General features: G+C 43.4%; 1 protein-coding gene across 10 annotated transcripts in view; it reads right to left on the reverse strand.

Moving 5' to 3' along the window:
• ZNF827 (zinc finger protein 827) overlaps positions 1 to 23,262 on the reverse strand; it is a 192,247-nt gene that overhangs the window by 99,995 nt on the left and 68,990 nt on the right. For all 10 annotated transcript variants that reach the window (XM_081544236.1, XM_081544243.1, XM_081544237.1 and 7 more), the window contains exon 5: positions 19,997 to 20,230. In XM_081544236.1, coding sequence (XP_081400362.1) covers positions 19,997 to 20,230 — 234 coding nt within the window. The remainder of the gene's footprint in view (positions 1 to 19,996; positions 20,231 to 23,262) is intronic.

Consider the following 23,262-nt stretch of genomic DNA (forward strand, 5'->3'; position numbering starts at 1 on the left):
TCTATCTTTGTCTGCCATTATCTTTAAACCTGCCTGGCAGGAAAACATTCTTCTCTTGTTCCTGGGTGAAAACTCAGGGAGGCTTAAAACCTGGTAATGCTTAGATAATGCAAGGCCTAACAACTCTTTAAATAGCAAAATATGTTCTTGTTTCAGGATACAGCAGGCCAACCCCATGGGTTAATCCACAGCTCAGCCCTTTCGTGAAGGTGATCCCTGCTCCTCCCTGGAAGGGTCCCCAGGACGCCCGTGATGGGGGAAGTGGTGGGGTCGGCTCCTTCTCCCTGTCTTATTGCCTTCTCCCCATCACACTAGCTGTCCTTCCAGACCCCAGAATCAGAGAAGGGGGGAGGTGGTTGGGAGGAGAGATGAGGGGAGGGAAAGCTCGCTGCCCTGTTCTATCTAGTTTTACCCTCTTTCGGTAGGCAGACATCTCTCCTATGGGATTCACCCATGGGGTCTTCAGAGACCTCTGACTTGCTGGTGATTACCCCCGGCATTTCCTTTACCTGGCTGAATGCCCTCTAGCCTGGGCTCACTGATTTCCCCCACTGCCCCTGGGGACGCCCCTGCAGGCCTCCATCTCGTGAGTGGGCAAGGGTACCATGAAGTCTCTAGGCAGCTCCATGACAGCACTTTTGATAACATCCCTGTTGACCCTCCTGTGGGAATCCGGTCCACGCTGGGGCCACGGGGAACACCTGCCTCTTCATTTGATCAAAGAGAGTCAGTTCAGGCCCCATACAGACCACACCAAGGCAGTCTGCCATCTCTCACCCTTGTCAGGTGCCAGGCCATGAGGCTCCCCGCTGAGGAAAACATGTGACAGACTCTGCAGATGATGTCCCTTTCAGATTTGAGGTGAGAGGCTGGAACCCCTCCTCCTGTCCCCATTTTACCCTGCAGTGGGGGAATCACAGCCCAGTTCTCTACAAAATCCCCTTGCCCCAACCTTCAATAACCTCTCACTTTTATACTCTCTCCATTTGGCTAAGAAGTATAAGGCGTGAGTGTGTAAAATATATATAACATAAATGGATCGTTTTAACTATTTTCAAGCACAGCATTCAGGGGCATTAAGTACACTCACACTGCTGTGCAGCCATCACCCCCACCCAGCTCCAGAATTTTTCATCTCCCCCCTGAAACTTTACCCATAAAACACTAACTCTCCATCTTTCCCTCCCCTCAGTCTCTGGCAACCATCATTCTACTTTCTGACTCTAGGTCAGGAGTTTTCACATTAAAAAAAAATTCTTCATGCGGTAACCTTGTTGCTGAAGCCAGATCTTCCATCTAACATACTGTTTAGCAAAGAGCATCAGGTTATATTCCAGAGAAATTACACTGGAGGGGCAGGTCGGAGCAGGACATGGAATCTTAAAGGCTGAACCTTGAAGGCTGTGCTAAATGGGGAGCCTGTGAGGATCCAGCCTTTAGGCGAGGTTTGCTTGGAGAAGCAGCATGATCAGATTACATTTCCGAAGGGCAATCGGGCAGGGATGCTTATACGGGATGAAGGGACTGGCAGAAATGGAAATGGGGAGTGGATGGGGACTTTCTGTATTAACAGCAATCCAAGCAAGGAGATGATGAGAGCCTGAACTGCTGTTCACAAGGGAAGAAAAGGCTCCCAAGATATTCCAGAGGCTGAGCGCTGAGGCACTGGTGGAGAAGTGTGAATCAAGAATGAAGACACCAATGTGACAGTAATTGTGAAGAAACCTTGTGTATGGTCTGGGTAAAGGGGAGGTGAAGTTTTTAAAAGGAACAACTCTATGACTTTTAAGCCTCTGAAATTTGGAAAATGCTGTGAATAAGAATGGGCTTCCTTTGTGGTGCAGCTGGTAAAGAATCTGCCTTCAATGTGGGAGACCTGGATTCGATCCCCGGGTTGGGAAAATCTCCTGGAGAAGGGAAAGGCTATCCACTCCAGCATTCTGGCCTAGAGAATTTCATGGACTGTATAGTCCACGGGACTGCAAAGAGTTGGACACGACTGAGCAACTTTCACATTCTTCTTCACACATAAATAAGAATGAGGAAAGTTGGGTTGGGGGGAAATATGAAAGGAGATTTTCAGCTCTATGTTGGCTAAGCATCTGTGATTCCCACAAGAAGTGGAAGTCGTGATGGCTTAGAGGCAGTAAGAGAATAGACAGACCGGAAGTCATCGGAATCCAAGGGGCTGTGTGAGATCAGAAAGGGAGGGTGAGCAGAGAGCAGTGGATGGGGAAGAACTGTTACCGCCCCCTCCTACAGAGGAGGAGGAGGGAAAGAAGGGGGAGAAGAGGTGGAGAGGGAGGGGTCCAGCACAGTGGCCGCGTGCACAGGTCGGTGGGGGAGGGTGGTGATGGTGGGGGTGCAGAGGTGCTGCCCACTCCTGCCTTTGGGCACCCACACTCTCACAAGGATTCCTTTCCTTAGTGTCTGCCCACATAAACCCCCAGCCCCACTCTCCCTGCAGAACTGAAGTCTGCCACCTGCCCAAACGCACCCCACCGTGTGCTCAGTTGCTCGGTTGTGTCCAGCTGACTCTTTGTGACCCCATGGATTGTAGCCCGCCAGGCTCCTCTGTCCATGGGATTCCCCAAGAATACTGGGGTGGGTTGCCACTTCCTACCCTAGAGAATCTTCCCCAACCAGAGACCGAACCCCCCGTCTCTTGCATCTCCTGCATTGGCAGGTGGGTTCTTCACCACTAGCGCTGCCTGGGGTTCCTCACCTTATTCCCTTCTCTCGATAATAACCTAGACAGGTTTCAAAATGACTTAGACATCCCTCTGTGAGGGCCTTCCTTTATCTCCATCAGATGGCACCCTTCCCTCCTCTCTCCTACCTCTAGACGGTTCAGACCTTGCTAACATTGTACTGTGCTGTAGTTTTATTATTTACAGATTTGCTTCCCCTATGGACTGAACGCTTGGCAAGGGCCTGGTTCTGATTCAACTTTCATTCCCAGGACTTTGAAGATATTGGATTAATATCTGTTTGTCACATGCATCGCTTGAGGCAGAGCACACAGTAGGTGTGCAAGGCTTCTCCCTTCCCTGACTCCTCAGTCTGCTGTGGACACTCACACATGCCATGAACTTGAAATACAGAAGGGTCCAGCACCGGCAGTGGTACTGAAATAAACAACGATAAACGGCCGTGCTCTCTCTGGACTGCCATCGTGATCCTGACTGAGTGTTTCTGAAAAACCAGACGCTTAAAAGAGCCTCTAGAAGCAACACCAATGACTCCACATGGAAACATTTCACTTTCTAGAGTGATACCCCTGTCAATCAGATGAACTGAAAATCTTTTGTCTTCAACTTGTCATTCTCAAAAAGTTCTGGGCTGGACACAAAAATGCAGTCCAGGTATGTATGAACTGATTCCTGGAGGTGTCAGGTTTATTACTTAAAACTTTGTTTAGAAGCGTGGATGACAGCTCTCACTGCACTCAAGTGATGCACTTTAGGCAGAGCCGAATCACATTCAAATCCAGCCCCCAAGTGGCCCTGAAACCAACAGTACCAAGTGGAGAAGGGCAGGGGAGGGGGCAGATGGGAAGAGCCCCCCTCTTCCCTTCACTCCTCAGATTCAAAAACCAAGGATCCGAGTAACACCAGCCAAATCATCTCTCCATGGCACAAAGATAAACAACAAAATCAGATATTCTATCTACTTCTTAACTCATAATCCGGTTAGGATGCTGGGAAGTGATGACGTTCAGTTCAAGTGAAAAGTGCACAGAGGCACCGTCTCTCCTGTTTCCAATCCATGCAATAAGAACAGAACTTGCCCACCCTACACATCCATCAACAGATGAATGGATAGAGAAGATGTAGCATATACATATGGGCTTTCCAGGTGGCTCAGCGGTAAATAATCTACATGCCAACGGGGGAGATGTGGGTTCAATTTCTGGGTTGGGAAGATCTCCTGGAGAAGGAAATGGCAACCCACTCCAGTGTTCTTGCCTGGGAAATTCCACGGACAGAAAAGCCTGGTGGGCTACAGTCCATGAGGTCACAAAAGAGTCAGAAAAATATAAATATATTTATAATATAATATAAATATACAATTTAAAATATATATATACACACACACACACATATGTGAAAGTTGCTCATCATGTCTGACTCTTTGAGGTCCCATGGACTATACAGTCCATGGAATTCTCCAGGCCAGGATACTGGAGTGGGTACCCATTCCCTTCTCCAGGGGATCTTCCCGACCCAGGGATCCAACCCAGGTCTCTCGCATTGCAGGCAGGTTCTTCACCAGCTAAGCCACAAGGGAAGCCCACATATATATATACACACATACATATATGATGGAATATTACTCAGGCATTGAAAAGAATGAAATAATGCCATTTGCAGCAACATGGATAGCCCTAGAGATTATCATAGTAAGTGAAGTAAGCCAGACAGAGAAAGACAAATATCCTATGATATCACTTGTATGTGGAATCTAAAATATGACACAAATAAACCTATGAAACAGAAGCATGGACACAGAGAACAGACTGGTGGTTGTCAAGGGGAAGGGATGGAGTGGGAGGTTGGGGTTAGCAGATGTCAGCTTTCATATATAGAAAGGATACACAACAAGGTCCTACTGTATAGCACAGAGAACTATATTCAACTTTCAATGAGAAACCATGATGGAAAAGAATATAAAAAAAGAATGGATATATATGTATAGCTGAATCACTTTGCTGTACAGCAGAAATTAACACAGCACTGTAAATCAACTATACACCAATTAAAAAAATAATAAACTTCATTTGTCTCCACAGTGGTCCTCAGTTGAGTAAAAGCTCTCTAGTCCTGCTCTGAGGAGCGAAACTCATGCCCGGGGCTTACTCATGGTAGCTTCTACATCCCAGGAGAGGAAATTCAGGCTCCTACTGTCCCTACTGGATGTATCAGTCATCTCTTCCCAAGAGAAAAGAGAAGAAATGCTCTCCACGAAAGGAAACAGTGGTGCAGCAATTATTCTCTAGTTCTCCTAATACATAAGAACCTTCGAGAACAGCATTCCACTGCCTCTTCCTGGAACAGCAGAATAGGAGACTTATTCTCTGGAATGGATAAAATGCATGGTCTCTAGACTTGAGGGTAAAAGGCACAGCTGAGGGCAGGGCAGATAAATGGTGTGAGGTAGGGAACTGAATTCCAACCCTCTCAATTAAAAAAAAGGAAAAAAATAGCATTTTTCAATAGAAGAGCCTTACAATGACCTCCAGGGCACACACACTCACACACACACATACACGCACCACCCAGAACTGCACAGGAGTAACTCAGCAAATCATGAGAGCAAGCCAGTATCTACGAAGAAGAAACACAAAGCTGTGCACACATTTAAATAATTCATCAGACAATTAATTGATTAATTAAATTAGTCTGGGACTTCCCTGCCAGTCCAGTGATTTTGCCTTCCAATGCAGGGGGTTCGGGTTCAATCCCTGGTCAGGGAGCTAAGATCTCATGCGCCACACGGCCAAAAAAACAAAACATAAAACAGAAAAACAATGCTGCAACAAGTTAATAAAGAGTTTAAAAAATGGTCCATGTCAAAAAAAGAGAAATTAGACCGTCTTTTCCAGGTGAAAAAGATGCACAATAATCTGAACACTAGGAGAATCTTGTTTAAAGTTATGGGGTTAGGTTTTTTGTGTGCCCTCTTCCTTCTCTCTCTGTCTCTCTCTCACACACACACCCCACATGTTTTATTCCTATAAAAACTTCAAATATTTTATCAGAACTGGCCCCTTGAATTGGATCACCAAAACCACAAGTGAAGTTGCATTTCTCTTCTCTATCAGTATACTACTTGGTAACTTAGGAAGGAGAATTAATGAATGTCTGAAGAGTGAGCTATGGACACTAGAATTCACAATTAAGTGGACAAGGCTAAGTAGGAGGTCAACTCAGAAAGACACCATAAGGAGCACCCAGTGTTCCATTTTATTAGTTGTTCCGAATCTGCAAGGAAAAATATGCCCTAAAAAAGAACAGAACCCAAACTTTAAAGATCATCAAGAGTGAAATGAGACCTGGAAGTTCCCTTTCAGGGATCCAAGAAAATGATCATTTTTCATCAAAGTACTTGAACTTTATTCCTCTGAGCATTCTTCAATTAGTTTTTGCCTCCCTGACATCAGCAAGTAATGCAAGAGGTTCCTGCCTGAGATAACTCAGCTGGGCATTTGCCAACGTTTCCAGCCACAACACTGGGCTCAGAGCAGCAGCACAAACTCTGGACTCGATTCAGGGTCTGACATTGCCCAGGGTTAAACTATGTAGGGGGCTCCCTGACACAAAGGAAGGTCCCTTGGACCGGCCACGTGGTAGATGGTCACAAGTCAGAATACGAGCATCACACACAACTGCTGCAGTCAATTTCACTTCTATCCAGAGGACAAGAATTAAAATCTTTGAGTCACCGAGGGCTCCAGGAGATGAGCTTCTCCGACCAGTGGAGGCTGTGGAGGGGGCCAGTCATTATCTGTTGAACTCTGAGTGTCCCGGTGTTAATGTAAAACCTCTCCCAATCATCTTGTTTTCATCTGATGATTTCACGAGAAATTAGCTAAAGAGGTGCATTTAAACTGTATGTCTGCCATTTGGTACCATTCCAAATGATCTCATTTTTAAAAAATTAACCTATTTTTCATCTAATGTCCAGAATATACTTTTCTTGTCTCACATTTTAAAAAAAGGAAAAAAGGGTCAATTCAAGTATCTGATCTAAACCTAAAGTGATTTAACATCATTACTCTTTGCCACTTAATAAATCTAAGTCCTGTCCACCCCATCTGTTGTGATTAATAGGCCTTTGTATACCCTTCTATGAACCTGAATGCAGGAAGGGTGGGGTTGGGGGGCAGGGGACGAACAAGTAGATTTTAAACAGAACTCCTGACAGATTCAGAAGTCCTGCTGACATTAAAAAAAAAAAAAGACCAAAAAACAAGGTCCATCTCTGCCTGGTGATGGGTTAGCCGTTGCCTGACCCTCAATAAGGAAGACAAAGCAGAGTGAGCCCTTAATGCCCAACGAGAGGAAGGACCACACCAAGAGTTTTATTTCAATCACTAAGAGTTTTACCAAACTTTTAAATATTTTCCACTAACAGATGGTAAAAGGGCTTTAGTATATGCAGACAAGTTTAAAATGCTTTTCTTAGGTGGTGCTAAATATTACTGAATCGTGTCCCAAGGATATCTCTGTTGAGAAGCCCTGACGGCTTCTCTTCCATCGGTCAATGTTTCCAGAAGGCAGGGAAGGGCTGGCGAGATGGTGCAGAAAGCAGAACACTGCATAACAACATAATAACTGGAATCCAGCATAAGCACGAGCAGGGGGGATGGGATGGGAAGAGAACACAGGGTCACGCAGGAAAGGACACCGTCTTGTTCACCTTGGTAGCCCTAGTGGCCAAAAGGGGGCTTGGGAATTAGTAGTTCAGTTCAGTTCAGTTCAGTTGCTCAGTCGTGTCCGACTCTTTGCGACCCCATGAACTGCAGCACGCCAGGCCTCCCTGTTCATCACCAACTCCTGGAGTCCACCCACACCTATGTCCATTGAGTCGGTGATGCCATCCAACCATCTCATCCTCTGTCGTCCCCTTCGTCTCCTGCCCTCAATCTTTCCCAGCATCAGGGTCTTTTCCAATGAGTCAGCTCTTCGCATCAGGTGGCCAAAGTATTGGAGCTTCAGCTTCAGCATCAGTCCTTCCAATGAACACCCAGGACTGATCTCCTTTAGGATGGACTGGTTGGATCTCCTTGCAGTCCAAGGGACTCTCAAGAGTCTTCTCCAACACCATAGTTCAAAAGCATCGATTCTTCCGCTCAATTAAATTAGTAATTAAATTGGAAATTAGTAAAGGCTCAATAAATAGTGCTGAGTGAATGAATAAGGAAAGAAAACAAAGAACACCGTAAGAAGAAACGGAAAGCTCTGATGAGAGAGAAGAGCTAAAGTACAGGGTTCATTTACCCTCCAAGAAAACTTTACGAACTTTTGCCAAAAATCAAAGCCTTCCCGGCTGATGATAGGTGAGCCTCTGCTTACAATGGGGCACCAGCCTTAGGACTATACCTGTGGGGCTCCCTGGAGTGGGGATGGGACCATGAGACAGTGGGACCCGTTCCCTCTGGGCTCTAATTCCCCATACTTCTAGGAGACGCTGGTGCATGGATAGTCTCCCAACGCATTCTGGCTGGTTTTCAACATTCTTTCCCATGTTTTAAAATCAAACCTACTTGCAAGTAGCCTGAGTGACTCATCTTAATGTCCCTTCCTCTCTCTGTTCTGTGTCCTCTCCAGCACAGGTGGGGAAGAGCAACACTAGTCCACGGGGGCAGTGGGATGAGGAGGGGGGACCCTCGACTAAGAACTTGGCCCTTCCGCTTGAGCTGTCCCTGTTACACACGGGGTGGGGACTTCAGCCTCCGGGTCTTCAAGAAAACTGAGAAGGAGTCACACCAGCCTCCTGCTATGTGCGTTTTAGGAGAAACCCTTCTAAACAGTATCGTATGTGCAAGCTGTGCATGCTCAGTCACTTGGTAATGTCGCTCCTTTGTGACCTCATGGTCTGTAGCCTGCCAGGCTCCTCTGTCCACGGGATTCTCCAGGCAAGAATACTGGAGTGGGTTGTCATTCCCTTCTCCCGGGGTTCTTCCCAACCCCAGGATTGGACCCGTCTCCTGCACTGCAATTGGACTCTTCACCATCTGAGCCACCAGGGATGCCTTTAAACAGTATCAGGGTGGGATAAGCGGGGTTGGAAGGTTTTAGCACAAGTGATTGAAAGGAGACAACCATTCATCTCATTTAAATGATCCCAAGTCCCCAGTTTTTTTCTTTATTCCACAGCTTTTAAAACAGTGCAAAAAATATTATCTACATATCACCTAGTATCTTGGCTACAAAAGCACTGGTGAATCCCAAGTGAAGACTGCTACCAATACTTAAATTTTTTATTTTTCAGCCATGCTGCACGATCTTAATTCCCTGACCAGGGACTGAACTGCGGCCCCTGCTTTGGAAGCGTGGAGTCTTAACCACTGGACTACCAGGGAAGTCCCTCCTACCGATATTTATATGTGGAGGGAGGCACAATGATTCTGCTCCCAAGATAAGTCCCACCGATCACTGCCATTTCCCCTTTAGTCCCATTAAGGCTTCAGCTTTGCTAAGGGTCTCTCTCCCTCTCAACCAGAAGGCTGTTGAGTTTACCTTTGGCAACACGGACACGGATCACAGGAACTTCCAAAAAGGCTGTCCTGATGCCTGCCACTCCAAAGGGGCAGGAAAAACCCTGGCAGCAACAGGAGGGAAGTGTGTGTATGTGTGTGTGTGTGTTTAGGTGGGTTTCCAGGGCTAAGGCCAGCAATAGGAGGAATAAGGAAAGAAGTTCGTGACGTCTTCTTTAAATAGTGATGCTCACCACTTGATTTGGAAACTCAGATACATGCTGGCAGGTCACAGGTACGTCTGGTCATTGCCCCCACTTCCCCAGCTGTGGAGAGAAGCATGTGGCAGCCATGGGAAACCAGGAAACAGGCTTGAATCCAGCTGCTGGCCCACATTGAGAAAGTAGGAAGCAAACCAAAGCACAGCACGAACTCAAGATAGCCTAAATGTGGGGAAAACATATACAAAGTCAAGCACTACTTGCTCTGTCGTGTCCTACTCTTTGTGACCCCAAGGACTGTAGCCTGCCAGGCTCCTCTGTCCATGGGATTTCCCGGGCAAGAATACTGGAGTGGGTAGCCATTCCCTTCTCTAGGGGATCTCCCCAAAATATATACACGTGTAGAGTAAACAGAAGGCTTATTAGGAGGAAGACTGAGTGTGTGCTAGGTCCTCACACTTTGATAATGAGAGAACCCCTTTCTTCAAGCCTTCGCCTTCCTGGAAGAGTGATGGAAGCCATAAGGGAGAAACAGTTCTCTTCAGGAAAGTGTTCCCTTCTTGGGCTAACATGGACGCTCCCCTCCTCAGAGAAAACAGCCTCCATGGCTGTCACCCTGTGTATATCTTCAGTGCTCTGTGTGCGGACCAGCCCGGCTACCACCACCCAGCTGAGCCCCAGCCCAGTGGGATGTGGTCCCTTGGCAGCAGACAGAGGAGTGTCTTCTCCAGAGGTAGGTCTGTGATACCAGCCTGTGCCCAGATGGGCACAGAGGACACGGGGCTTAATTATACATGCAAATGTTCCCCTTCTTTGACATGAATAAGTTAAAAGTGAAAGGTTAATATGGCAACAAGAAGAAAAACCATCATGGAATGAGAATGTTTTAGAGCTCTCATGGAGGAAAATAATGGCTATGCTCTCCCTCACAAGACCACAACTGCGGCACCATAGCACTGAAACGTCTGAAGAGAGGAGCCGGAGGAAGCTAGAGTGGTGTAAGAGATTCTAAGGCATGGACAAGACACACAGTTTCTACCTGGCAGGGAAATTTGTCCTCTGAGTGAAAAATGGAACAGAATGTTTGACTGGTTACTCAAATATTTGCAACCGGCTCCCTCAGAAAATAAAGTTTCTCCTTAGAGCTGTCACCATCAAATACTATTTACTCATGGCCTCTCCGTGCCACTGTTTGTGTCCTGGATAAGATAATGTCTGTAGAAATGGTTTTGTGTTTCTATCAAAAAACAGAAATCAATGCAGGAATACAAGAGACAGACATGCCAGCTGTGAACACATTTCCAAGGTGTCCTTCGCAATTCCTTTGCTCAGTATTGTAAGGGACCTAGAACCCCTTTACCATTCCCGACTCCACCTGGCACCTCCTGCCCTGTGGCCCTCTCTCACCCAATCTGGCCAAACAGAAAAGGAATCTGTAATGAAGGTAGAGCCTATGAAATTCCTTTCTGAGCTTTTGCCCGGTTTCTGGAACATGGGCCAATATAAATGTTCATAGCTATATTAATATATGAGCTCTGCACCAGGGAGATGATAATAAAACAAGAGCTCTTTTGAGTCCAGCCTTTCTGAGGCCCAGGTCTCAGTGTGGGAGGTGAGGGAGCCAGGACAAGAAAGCTAAAGGGCGGCCAAGGGGTGAGGACCCTAAGGGAAAAAGGAGTTCCCTCTTCTTGCCCTCCCAGAACTGCACAAAGCTCTTTCCCACTCTGTCTTGTCTAAACAGCCAGGGAAATAACACCAAGGTACATCCTCTGAGCTTAACAAGATCTAGACCTTCAAGAAAGGAATTCTCTGGGTACATAAACAGGTCACATTTTTATCTTATTAAAGCAATCTATTCCCTGTTTGTATAAGAGAGAGTTTTTGCACTCTAAACCTCTGCAATTCTCACTGAGTTTTCAAGTGCTTAAAAAAAGAGTCTAATTCCTTATTTAAGATTTAACTTCCCCAGTGATGGGTTTTCTGTGTATATGTCTTATGTATACACACACATACATATACACTGAGAGTTGCTTAGGATACATATGGCAGTGACAGAGTGACCTCATTAGTGGTACGACCACCGTTGATTATATTTATTAAAAGTCATTTAAAAAGCTGACAGAGAAAGGCAAATGTATGATATCACTTATATGAGAACTCTAAAAAAAGGAGTACAATGAACTTATCTACAAAACAAACAGAATTACAGGTGTAGAAAACAAACTTATGGTTACCAAGGGGAAAGCAGGGGTGAGGGATAAACTGGCAGATTGGGATGGACATGTATACACTACTATATAGAAAACAGATAACTAGAAAGGACCTACTGCATAGCACAAGGAACTCTACTCAATACCCTATAATGATCTATATCGGAAAAGAATCTTAAAAAGAGTAGATATATGGATATGCATAACTGATACACTTTGCTGTATACCGGAAACTAACACAACATTGTAAACCAACTATATTCCAATAAAAATTAAAAAAATAAAGCTGACATATAAATATTCTTTGCTATCAGCTGAAGTACAGAATGTTATAGCAAATACAGAAATCACAGAGGTCAACCCCACTATGGAGGTATTTATTCAATAATTGGTCTTTATATCTGAAAACTAACTATGGTGAAAATGTACATAAAGACAGGCTTTCATGTTAATATTAAACAAGTCTCCATTTTTTACACAATTTTTGGAATTATGGAAATGTGATAATTCCCTATCACAAGCAATAAAAGAAAGACAAATTGGATTATAAGTAAAACCTTTTGCACTGCAAATAATACCAACAAAAAACTGAAAAGCAGGATGAGAGAAAGTATTTGCAAATCATATATCTGATAAGAGACTTATATCCAGAATATATAAGAAAATTTTACAACTCAAAAATAAAAAGACAAACAATTTAAAAGCAGCGAAAGAACTTGAATAGACATTTCTCCAAAGAAGGTATACAAATGGCCAAAAAGCACATGAAAATATGCTCAACAACATTAGCCATCTGGGAAATAAAAATCAAAACCACAATGAGATACTAGCTCACACCCAGACGATAGCTATAATAAAAGAGACAGACAATAACAACTTTTGGCAAGGATGTGGAAAAACTGAAACTCCCATACATTGCTGTGGGGATATAGAATGGTGCAGCTGCTTTGGGAAACAGCTTGGCAATTTCTCAAAATGTTAAACATAGAGCTACCATTTGACCCAGGAATTCCACTCTGAGGTATACACCAAGAGAAACAAAACACATGTCTACACAAAAACTTGTACATGAATGGCAACAACCCAATTGTTCAACAACAGATGAATGGATAAACAAAATGTGGTATATATATTTTATACCAAGTATAAAATTAGTATTATTGGCATATGCATTCCAATAATATCAATGGAATATTATTCTGCCATAAAAAGGAATAAGGTACGGATGCATGTTACAAGAGAGATGGGCCTTGAAAACATTATGTTAAGTGATAGAAGACACTTATAGGGTGATTACATTCATATGGAATGTCCACAATAGGAAAAATCTATGGAGAGGCAGTGGATTAGCAGCTGGGAAGGTATTGGGAGAAGAAGCGGGTAAGGAGTAACTGCTAATGGGTACAGAGTTTCTGTCTGGGGTGATAAAAATATTCTGCCACTGGAACTGGTGATGGTTATGCAACTCTGTGAATACACTAAAAACCACTGAATGGTATACTTTAAATAGGTAACTTTTATGGTATGCAAATTATATCTCAATAAAGATGTTGAGAAAGTAGGATGGTGTTTACAAAAGCAGTTTAGAAGTCTCCTCTGAAACATGCCTGCTGCAACTAAGACCCAAGGCAGCCAAATAAATAAATAAAATCAAGTAAACAAAATGCATGCATTATTAGAAAAGCAGAGTACCAGGTTCAATAGGTTTCTCCAGGTACTTAAAAAAAGTTGAAGTGAAAAAAAAAAGCATCAATTTCAGACTGATTAGACTAGGCCATTTTGACATTTTCATGCTTTCAAATTCCTCAGCATCACGTATTTGACAATGTGCTAAACAGACAGCATTAATAAAATAAAATACTTTTTTTCTACTGACGCTTCTAAATTACCCTTTAGCTCTTTTATAGTTTGCTAGCATGTCCAACGTGCTCACTCTAGGAGTGAGTTCCTTTCCGTGGTGTGTAAGCAGGGAGAATCCTGGGAACTAGGGAAAACCAGGCCTTCTGGGTTCTTTCCACCATTCAGTGAAATAACTTGTAAGTCTGAAGGAGAGCAATGTGAGATGACATTAATATAAACCGAAAATACCTATTTTCCATCCCTGTAGATTATTACTGAAGTCATGCGGAAGTCATAGCTTATAAAGTTTGATAGACTACAATTTTCCAAGGGAGAGATACTAAATAGAACAGTGAATAGTTCTGCCCTGAGAACTTACTTAGCTAAAATCTCTACTTTATCTCAATGAATTCTTTAGAGTCTCGGACATAGTCTTTGATTTGTTGGGGGTGAGGGTGGGGAGATTTTCCCCCTTAAAAGAATGCACACGTTGCCCAGAAATAATCATGAAGTTTCACAGCAGAGAACATGGAAAAAAATAGTATTATCTGAGGCTCACCAGCAATGCTATCCTTGATTTATTAGGGACACATGCCCTTCTAAAAAAGATTCCCAGTTACCATTTTTTTCCTAATAAATTAAAAAGAATCTCCACTGAAAAGAAATAATTCTTTCTTAAAAGTAAAATGTGCATTTAAGATAAGGGTCGGATGGGGGGAGGGGAGGGAGGCTCAAAAAGGAGGGAATATATGTATAATTATGGCTGAAATAAACACAATATTGTAAAACAATTTTCCTCCAATTAAAAAACAAAACAAGCAAAAAAGAGAGCTTTCTTCTCCGTCAGTTTCAAGCTGAGGCACTCTTTTCGGATGAACAAAACTTACATCTCTAATTAACCATTTCCTTGGCACAGAGCTTCTCAAAACTAAGCTTTCAGAATTACTTATAAACAAACTCAGCGTTTCAATTGGGTCCATAGAAAAACTCAAGAATTTGCATTTTTATAACTTCCCTAAGCGGCTTCCCTGGTGTCTCAGACAGTAAAGAATCCATCTGCAATCCAGAAGACCTGGGTTGGATCCCCAGGTAGGGAAGATTTCCTTGGAGACTCCAGTATTCTTGCCTGGAGAATTCTAAATTCTCTGGCTCGTGCTGACTTGGCTCCTCCGGGGACCACACTTTGAGAAGCACGGCCTTAGCATACAGAGTTGCTACTGCCTAGGTCAACTCCTGGCTGGGCAGTTTTCTCCAAAACTCCACCAGAAAGGAAAGGCAAACATCACCCAAAGGCCAAACACATTTCCATCCAATATTTAAATAACAGCAGTGACCATTAACTTTTGGGGGGCTCATACATATTGCTTCTCTTCCTGGTCTCACACCACCCTCACTCTTGCCCATCCGAGGTGTGATTCTAAGGATTCTTCTCCTCCCATCCATCCTACAGGACTGTAGTCAGGACTGTCCAACATGTCCTTCTCCCCAGATATAGTAGGAGTTTTCACTAGTGGGCCCCCACCGGAGCAGACACAATCAGCTGGAATTTGTAACTGGGACTAAGACATTTCTGTCCAGCTGCTCTTTTGAGCAAGAGGTGTACTCAGAAGTTGTTGGCAATTGCCATGTTCTACCATACGGGCTGGGTATCAGAAAAAAACTATTTATGAGCAGAGAAGCAGGGATGAGCAAGGACCTCCTGGGCTCCATCCAGTTCCCACCCCCAACCCCTGGCTTTAGTGGAGGACTGACGCCCTGCTGCCCCCCGCCCTAGGGTTCACTCCATGAGTCAACCCCAAACGCGTATGTGTGCATGCTAAGTCACTTCCGTCGTGTCCAATTCTGCGACCATATAGACTGTAGCCCTCCCGGCTCCTCTGTCCATGGGATTCTCCAGGAAAGAATACTGGAGTGGGTTGCCATGTCCCACTCCAGAGGTTCTTCCCAACCCAGGGATCGAACCTGCGTCTCCTGCAGCTTCTGCACTGCAGGCAGATTCTTTACCACTGAGCCACTGGGGAAGCACACTACCCCCCCCCCAACCCGGCAAAATGTGCACCTCCTATTAAATTCCCTTTCTTGTCTAAACTGGCTGAAGAGGATTTGTTACTTAAAACCAAAGGGGCCCTAATTAAAACTGTTAACAAAGTCAATCTCTGGGGACCTTTCCTCTCTGTTTCAGCTCACCTCGGAGATTGAATTCACCCTAAAACTGCATCCTACCCAAGTTTACCTGCTTCTCAATATCTCTACACTGAAGCCCTTTCTTACATAGATGATTCCCTGAACTCTACATCACTATGTATTTCTAATCCAGGACCTGCCTGGATTCTTTGACAAGAGGCAATTACAATTTATATGTCCCTCCAAGACTAGGTAGGGATAAATGAATATAAATCAGAAATGAATATAAATACATGTGGCTTCCTTCTTTGAGCACAGAAAAAAGAAACCCAATACACATTTTGAATTAAGATCTAATGGGAGGTTTTATTTACCATGTAGATCAATTTCAATGTCTAATTTTTCATTAATGTTTCTGAATACCTCCAGCTTTCCAGACACTTATTTTTATGGGATTCATATTTTTAAATGGCATTCTTATCTGCCTACTTCTTGGTTCAACCATACATGTGGTATATTGTACATATGCATGACCAGGGAGAAGAGGGCATTTCTTTGTTTCTTTTAGTCTAGCTACTTCTCTTTTTTTCTTTTTAATTTATTGAGGTATGGTTGATTTACGTTACAGCTACTTCTCTTAAAGCGCAAAAGAGAGTAGATAAAATTTTGTGTCACTTGGGGTACTACGTCATACCTGGGATAACATATCTGCTCTTAAAGTTTTCAAAGTCACTAGACACTGCAAAATCAGAGGTTAAGAGTGACTTGATTCTCTTAGTCTGTCTGATGTTATGTAGCCTCTGAATTTGATTTCAGGATTTGGGTCTTTTTAAATCAGGACTTCTGGGAATTATCTTTGGCAACTATATGCTTAGCAGAAAAGTCTGCTTATCTTGGCTGCCTCGTGTCACATAACAACAGGTAGTCCCAGACACCCAGTGGTTTTCGAAGAGTGGGTTGCTTTCTTTATGGTAATCAGTTTACTTGGCCCAGCTGTCAGGCACTTGACTGCCCAACTAACACCTGGAAATAGGACTTGAGCCACAAGGAAGGAAGAAAACTCAGATTTTCCTAAACACACAGTGAATGAAAAATTTTGCCTGGTCACCAACACATCTGTGTTTTCCTCACGAAACAGAAATGTCAATTTGGAAAACAATATAACTACAGAGGTTTCTCCACCTAGGAAAGTTTCACATGATATCTGACCTGGCCATGAGCCCAACATCCATCGTGAAGGACTTAACATAAATTAATTTAAAGCCGGAAATGAGGCAGCTGACATTGTTGACTAGTTTCCTCTTGTTAATTCAAGGAAAAGATTCAAAGGACCTAAGCTATGGCAGATCATAGCATTGAAAGTCAAAGAAATAAGTAACAGAGAAGAAAAATTCTCTTATTCCACATTTTAGGTATTCCTTGGGTCAAAACTGAAAGAAGGAAAAAAGTGTACGGTAATGCATGGGACATACTTTTCTCATCCAACTCTTCTGTACCATATGGATTTTCCCCAGGGGAACAGAAGACTATAAAAGAAAACTAGCAAGGCAGGGACTCCCACCCGTAGGAATACCTGTTGGGATATCAGATGAGAAGCAGCACTGGCTACCTGCATAGATGCTACTCCTGTCTGTACAGGGACAGGAAATACCACGGGAAAGGGGGGCCTGAGGACCCAGACAAGTTCTCTCCTCAGACGCCTTTCAGGGCATAAACACAGAATTGCTAAAATTATAACCTGAGGAAACACAGCATAGGAGGTTTTCTTCCTAACATCTTCCTTCTCCCAAGAGCACCAATCTGCCCGTGATTAGAAACCCTAAGACCCACTTTAAACCTAATAAAAGGTGAGGCCTCTTTACCTTTGTGGCTTAGGAATGAAAAGACACTTGTTATTTTTAAGTCACACTCCTATTTTTAGGAATGACTTGGAGGCTTCTTCACAGTTTCCTGGCCACAATCTGCTAGACTGTACAAGGATGAAGTTCCAAGTGCAAAGCACTGATTGAATGCATTCCACTGCCCTGGATTACTTCTGACTAGACCACAAGCATCTAGAAGGTAGGGAGTGTGGTACATATTTCTTTTACCTAAGTCAAAGCACACAGAATGCTTGGGAAATTTTTTCAGGGCAAAACAATACTTAACTTAGTCTTCAAACAAGTTTTCATTTCCACAGCATGAAGCAGAGGAGATGCCTTTGGAAATATGACCCTGTCATCCATTCAACTATTGTCTTTTTTGTTTTCTTTTTTTAAATTTTTGGTTGTGCCCTATGGCTTGCAGGATCTTAGTTCCCAGACTGGGGATCAAACCCGTGTCCTTGCCAATGAAAGCAAGGAGTCCTACCCACTGGACCACCAGGGGATTTCCAATTCAACTGTCGTGGAGCCCCACAGCATGTATATTCACCAACACTCAACATAAGCATTTAGAAGAGCCATTACTGACCACAAATATCATTAAATGTGCATGGCTGCCTAGCCGTATTCTATTTCGGGGATCTCATTACTACCAAGGAAATGATTTCATACTTCATTGTCTCAAATCACATCACCCAAAAGAATTAAGATAAAATGGTTTCCTTAGAGAACATCTTTCCTTCGATCTTGTTTTTGCATATTATCTTTTGGGGCCACCCCAGCTTTCTCGGCTCGCAATGCTGGCTACACAGCAAACTCTGAAATAGAAATATTAACACACTAGAATCTTACCATTAGGAGGGGACGGGAGTCACTGTTGGAAGAGAGTTAAAGTCATAATATGCAAGTCTACGTTATGGGAGAAGAATGAGAGAGCTGTGGGACCTCCCTGAACTGACTGGAAAGCCAACAGATTACTGTGTGTCACCAAGACCTTTTGACATAAGAGGGAGGCTTCAAATTATGAAAGCATGTTGGTCTGGACAAACCTGCAGCTTTTGGCAATTAGCACAACCTTGTGAGGCCTCCCATTTACACAGGAGAAACTGTACCATCAGTTTAGGAAAATGGGGTGATAGTAAGGATGTAATAATTCTATTATGCTTTATCTGTAACAAATCATGTCCCCCGGAAGCTCCAGTGTATTTTAAATTCACATCAAAGGAAAGAATTCTTAATCCCACCAACTGGCAAATACAGGAATTTCAACTGTTCTGATGCAATAATTCTAAGTAAATAATTACAGATTTCTTACTTTCCAACCTACTGGCCAACCAGGAACATGCAACTGCTGGTGAAATTACACTGGGAAGGGGTCTCACTAATACATTTCTTGCTTTCATCCTCAAAACATCGTAAATTACAAATTGAATTTACCATCCTCCAAGTAGAATCCATACCAGCATTTTGAGTTTCTAAAAATTATCTTTAAGCAGCAATGAACTAAGGATGGGATATGATTTGGTTAAGTATTATTATTAACATAACCATTCTTTCCCTGTTTTTAAAGTCATACCTTTGAATTTTATACTACACATATGTTTTTTGCTCTGGGAGTATGTGCTAAGTCCCTTCAGTCACGTCTGACTCTTTGCAACCCAAGGGACAGGAGCCCACCAAACTCCCCTGTCCATGGGATTCTCCAGGCAGAATACTGGAGTGGGTTGCCATGCCCTCCTCCAGAGGATCTTCCTGACCCAGGGATTGAACTTGCATCTCTTACATCTTCTGCATTAGCAGGCGGGTTCTTTACCACTAGTAACACCTGGGAAGCACATACCTTTGAATTTCAAAACACATTAAATTTTTATCTGTTCTGAAGCTCATGGGACAGATAGGAGACTGGGTGGGAAAAGAAATTCAAAATACATGAATTTCAAATTCTAAATCGATCTGCCAAAACTGGATAAGCTGAAATGACATTTAGATACTAATAAAAAAATTATTTGTCTCAAGAACTTAGATTAATTACTGTAATATTCCATTATGAGATTTTCTATTTATAAAATCTCATTGCTACTCTATTGCTAATCACTTCAAGTGCCATCTTAATGGTTTATTAAGTTCAGAAAAATATTTTTAATGGTTCGTAAAGAAAATAGTACAAAAACACCAAACAGTGCAAGGTCCTCTATTAGGAAAGTAAGATATTTTGATCAATTAACAGAAGTGCTTTGCGTGTCATTAGAACCCATTTAAAATTATGACCTACATCATCTTAGAAAAGCAACAGTGTTTCCCAACAATTTGCAGTCACAATCAGGAAAAGAGGAGTGCATTTAATAAGACAGGTACACGGCTAACATCCACAAACTCATACATGAAACACATGAATTTAAGGCAAGTCAGCCAGTCATTCCTGACTTTACCTTAATAATGCGATATTGCTGCCAACAGGCTAATGTAACCCATGGGTAGCCCAGTTGGCTTGCCAAGTGATGGTATCAGTATGTGAATATTTTAGAAGAAATCAAGTACCTGATAGTTTCATGAGAAGTTCAGATGCTGCTTTGACAGACATATCCCGTCTTAGTACATTGCCCTTTGCTTCCTGGGGCTTAAGCGTGTCCTCAGAGATGCTTGGGGCTGACACTTCAGACTCGGGGCTGAACACATAGCTGGACCGAGGCAATGTGACGCTTAGGGTCTCCTCTTCCTTAGGCTCCTCTTTCACTTTAAAATTGAGATTCATGGGCTCCTTCTGATTTGCAGCTGTCAAAGAAGAAAGGGATTACATACATATACATCTATGAGAGACCACTCTTGCTCTTAGCTGCTCCCAACTTAATGAAGTTTGGAATGCGTGAACACACCGAGGGACCACAACCCCATCAAAATAGGCTGAGCCCTCAAGCACAAAAATACAAGACACTCCGTGATAGCAGGACTTAGGAGAGTGTGGGCTTCTGAATCTTTGGAACTCATCGTATTTCAAGAAGTGCTGCCTCTACAAAGCGTCTGGGCATCTTCTCTTTGGTTTCCCTCAATGTCTTCCTTCCTGTATATGTCACTGCCTCTCTGACCTCTTAGCACTCTCCCTACCTAATCCTATTATAAAATAATGCATTCAAACAGTTAGCCTGCCATAAAACATTGAATATAAACATGCTAGTCGTTCAGTCCTTTCTGATTCTTTGCAACCCCGTGGACTGTAGCCCGCCAGGCTCCTCTGTCCATGTAATTCTCCAGGCAAGAATAATGGAGTGGGTTGTCATTTCCTTTTCTAGGGGATCTTCCCGACCCAGGGATTGAACCTGGGTCTCCCACATTGCAGGCAGATTCTTTATGGTCTAAGCCACCAGGGGAGCCCCTAAACATGAGTTCATGGCAATAATCAAAGCAAAAACCTAGGCCGTGGTGGTCAGGTGAGGATGGAGAATCTGTCAAAGAGAGAAGCTCAGCACAGAGGTGTGCTACTTTCGCCTTATCAGAAGCTGACACTACAGCCCCACAAAGAGTGGGGCAGGTATTTGGCGTTGTCTTTCTGGTCTATATCTTGTAGCCCAAATTATCTCCTAGTCCATAATGGGCATTTTTAAAGGAAAAAAAATTTTATTTTCTAAATGTAGCTTTAGTTTTGCAGAGAAGCTGCCAAGATGATACAAAAAGTTCCCATACATCCTTCACCCAGAGTTTCCTAAAGTTAACATCTTACGTAACCATGGAGCATTTGTCAGAACGAAGCAATTCCCATTGCTATGATCTACAATCCAGATTGTAGTCAGGTTTCACCAGTTTTTCCACTAATGTCCTTTTCCATTTCTAGCATGGTTGGCTGGTATGGAGTGTGTGGTCAGAGCAAAGCTGACTGGCCTATTATGGGATGGATTCTGTGGCTTGGCTATACCACACCAAGTCTTCCCCCACTGCGCTACGTACTACTTCCTGGTCTTTCTTGGGAAAAACCAAGAAGGAAGACAAGCAGCCTCTTGTACCACTTGCCACTTTCACAGGCAGGTCACTTCCCTTTAAAGGGTCATAGTAGGAAAACTTTAGGTTGGTTATATTAGGTATACTGGTATTTTGAGAAAGAAGATCTCATCCCAACACAGAAATTTTAGAAATGCTTACTAGAATGAGCCTTAAGCCCACACCTGCTTAACAAAGAAAAAAATAAAAGGATAAATCCCCAAAGCAAACACCTATCACCCCTTGACCACCACCCCTGCAAAGTCCTTTCTTTCTGTCTCATTCCTCACTAAGAATATTTATTCTGGAATCAGAAGTTCACACAGACCAGCATATTTGGAAACTGGACCCCAGAAGGCTAAAGTTTTACTGCTACTGCTGCTGCCGCTGCTAAGTCGTTTCAGTCGTGTCCGACTCTGTGCGACCCCATAGACAGCAGCCCACCAGGCTCCCCCATCCCTGGGATTCTCCAGGCAAGAACACTGGAGTGTGTTGCCATTTCCTTCTCCAATGCATGAAAGTGAAAAGTGAAAGTGAAGTCGCTCAGTCGCGTCCGACTCTTAGCGACCCCATGGACTGCAGCCTACCAGGCTCCTCCATCCATGGGATTTTCCAGGCAAGAGTACTGGAGTGGGGTGCCATTTCCTTCTCCAGGGGATCCTCCCGACCCAAAGATCTAACCACATCTCTTGTGTGTCCTGCATTGGCAGGCAATTTCTTTACCACTGCACCTCCTGGGAAGTCCAGGCAGATAACAAGCTAGGATTAAACCCAGGTCCATGGATTGTCCATGGATTGTCTTACCTCCATCACACTATTCCTCCATCTCTGGTCTCTGTGTTTGACCAACACTTGAATGTAACTTGACCTTCAGGTCTTTGCTAAAATACCACTTTCTCAATGAAGGCTTTGACCATCCTAATCAAGACTGCAACCCCACCCCACAGTACCCCCCATCTTTCTTACCCAACTTTAACTTTCCTTTTTACTCCAAAATGTTCCTCACAGGAAAACACTTCATTGTGGACTGAATTTTGTCTGCCCACCTCCCCCAAATACATATATTGAAGGCCTAACTCCCACCGTGACTGTATTTGGAGACAGGGAGGTAATTGGTTAAATGAGGCCATTAGGGTTGAGTGTGACCCTGATCCAATATGATTGGTGTCCTGAGAATAAAAGAGACACAAAGGATGTGCACACACAGAGTGCAGGCCATGTGGGACACAGCAAGAAGGCAGTCATCTTGAAGCCAAGGAGAGAGGCCTCAGGAGAAACCAAACCTGCCAGCACCTTGATCTCAAACCTCCAGAATGATGAGAAATACATTTCTGTTCTGTGAGCCACCAAGTCTGTGGCATTTTGCCAAGACAGCCCCAACAGAGTAAACCATACTACATCATTTTCTTGTTTATTATGTTAACAATTTATGGTCTACTTCTCCAATTCAAAGATAGGTTTCCTGAAGGCGATGATCTTTATGGGGTTTTATTTCTTTTTATTTTTTTACTTTCGCCCTCAAAAAATTCTTTTTATTGTGAAATAAAATATCATTAAAAAACATGCATAAAACTGATACGTCGAGTTTAACAAGTAGTCATAAAGTAAATGACACTGTAAAAATCCTTTTGGGTCAAGAAATAGAAAACTGAGACCTGTTTACTTAACAAACAGGAAGCTCACGGGTCAGGTTGGTGGGCTCCACTTTATGAAGAGAGGTATGTCTGTCATGGGCATCCTTCCTGAGGTCTGGGGAGTACGTTCGTGCTCAGTCGCTTCAGCGTGTCTGACTCTGTGACCCCACTGACTGCAGTCTGCCAGGTTCCTCTGTCCAT

This window comes from Giraffa tippelskirchi, chromosome 11 (genome assembly GCF_054371585.1).
Source record: "Giraffa tippelskirchi isolate mGirTip1 chromosome 11, T2T-mGirTip1v1.2.pri, whole genome shotgun sequence".
Classification (NCBI taxonomy): Eukaryota; Metazoa; Chordata; class Mammalia; order Artiodactyla; family Giraffidae; genus Giraffa; species Giraffa tippelskirchi.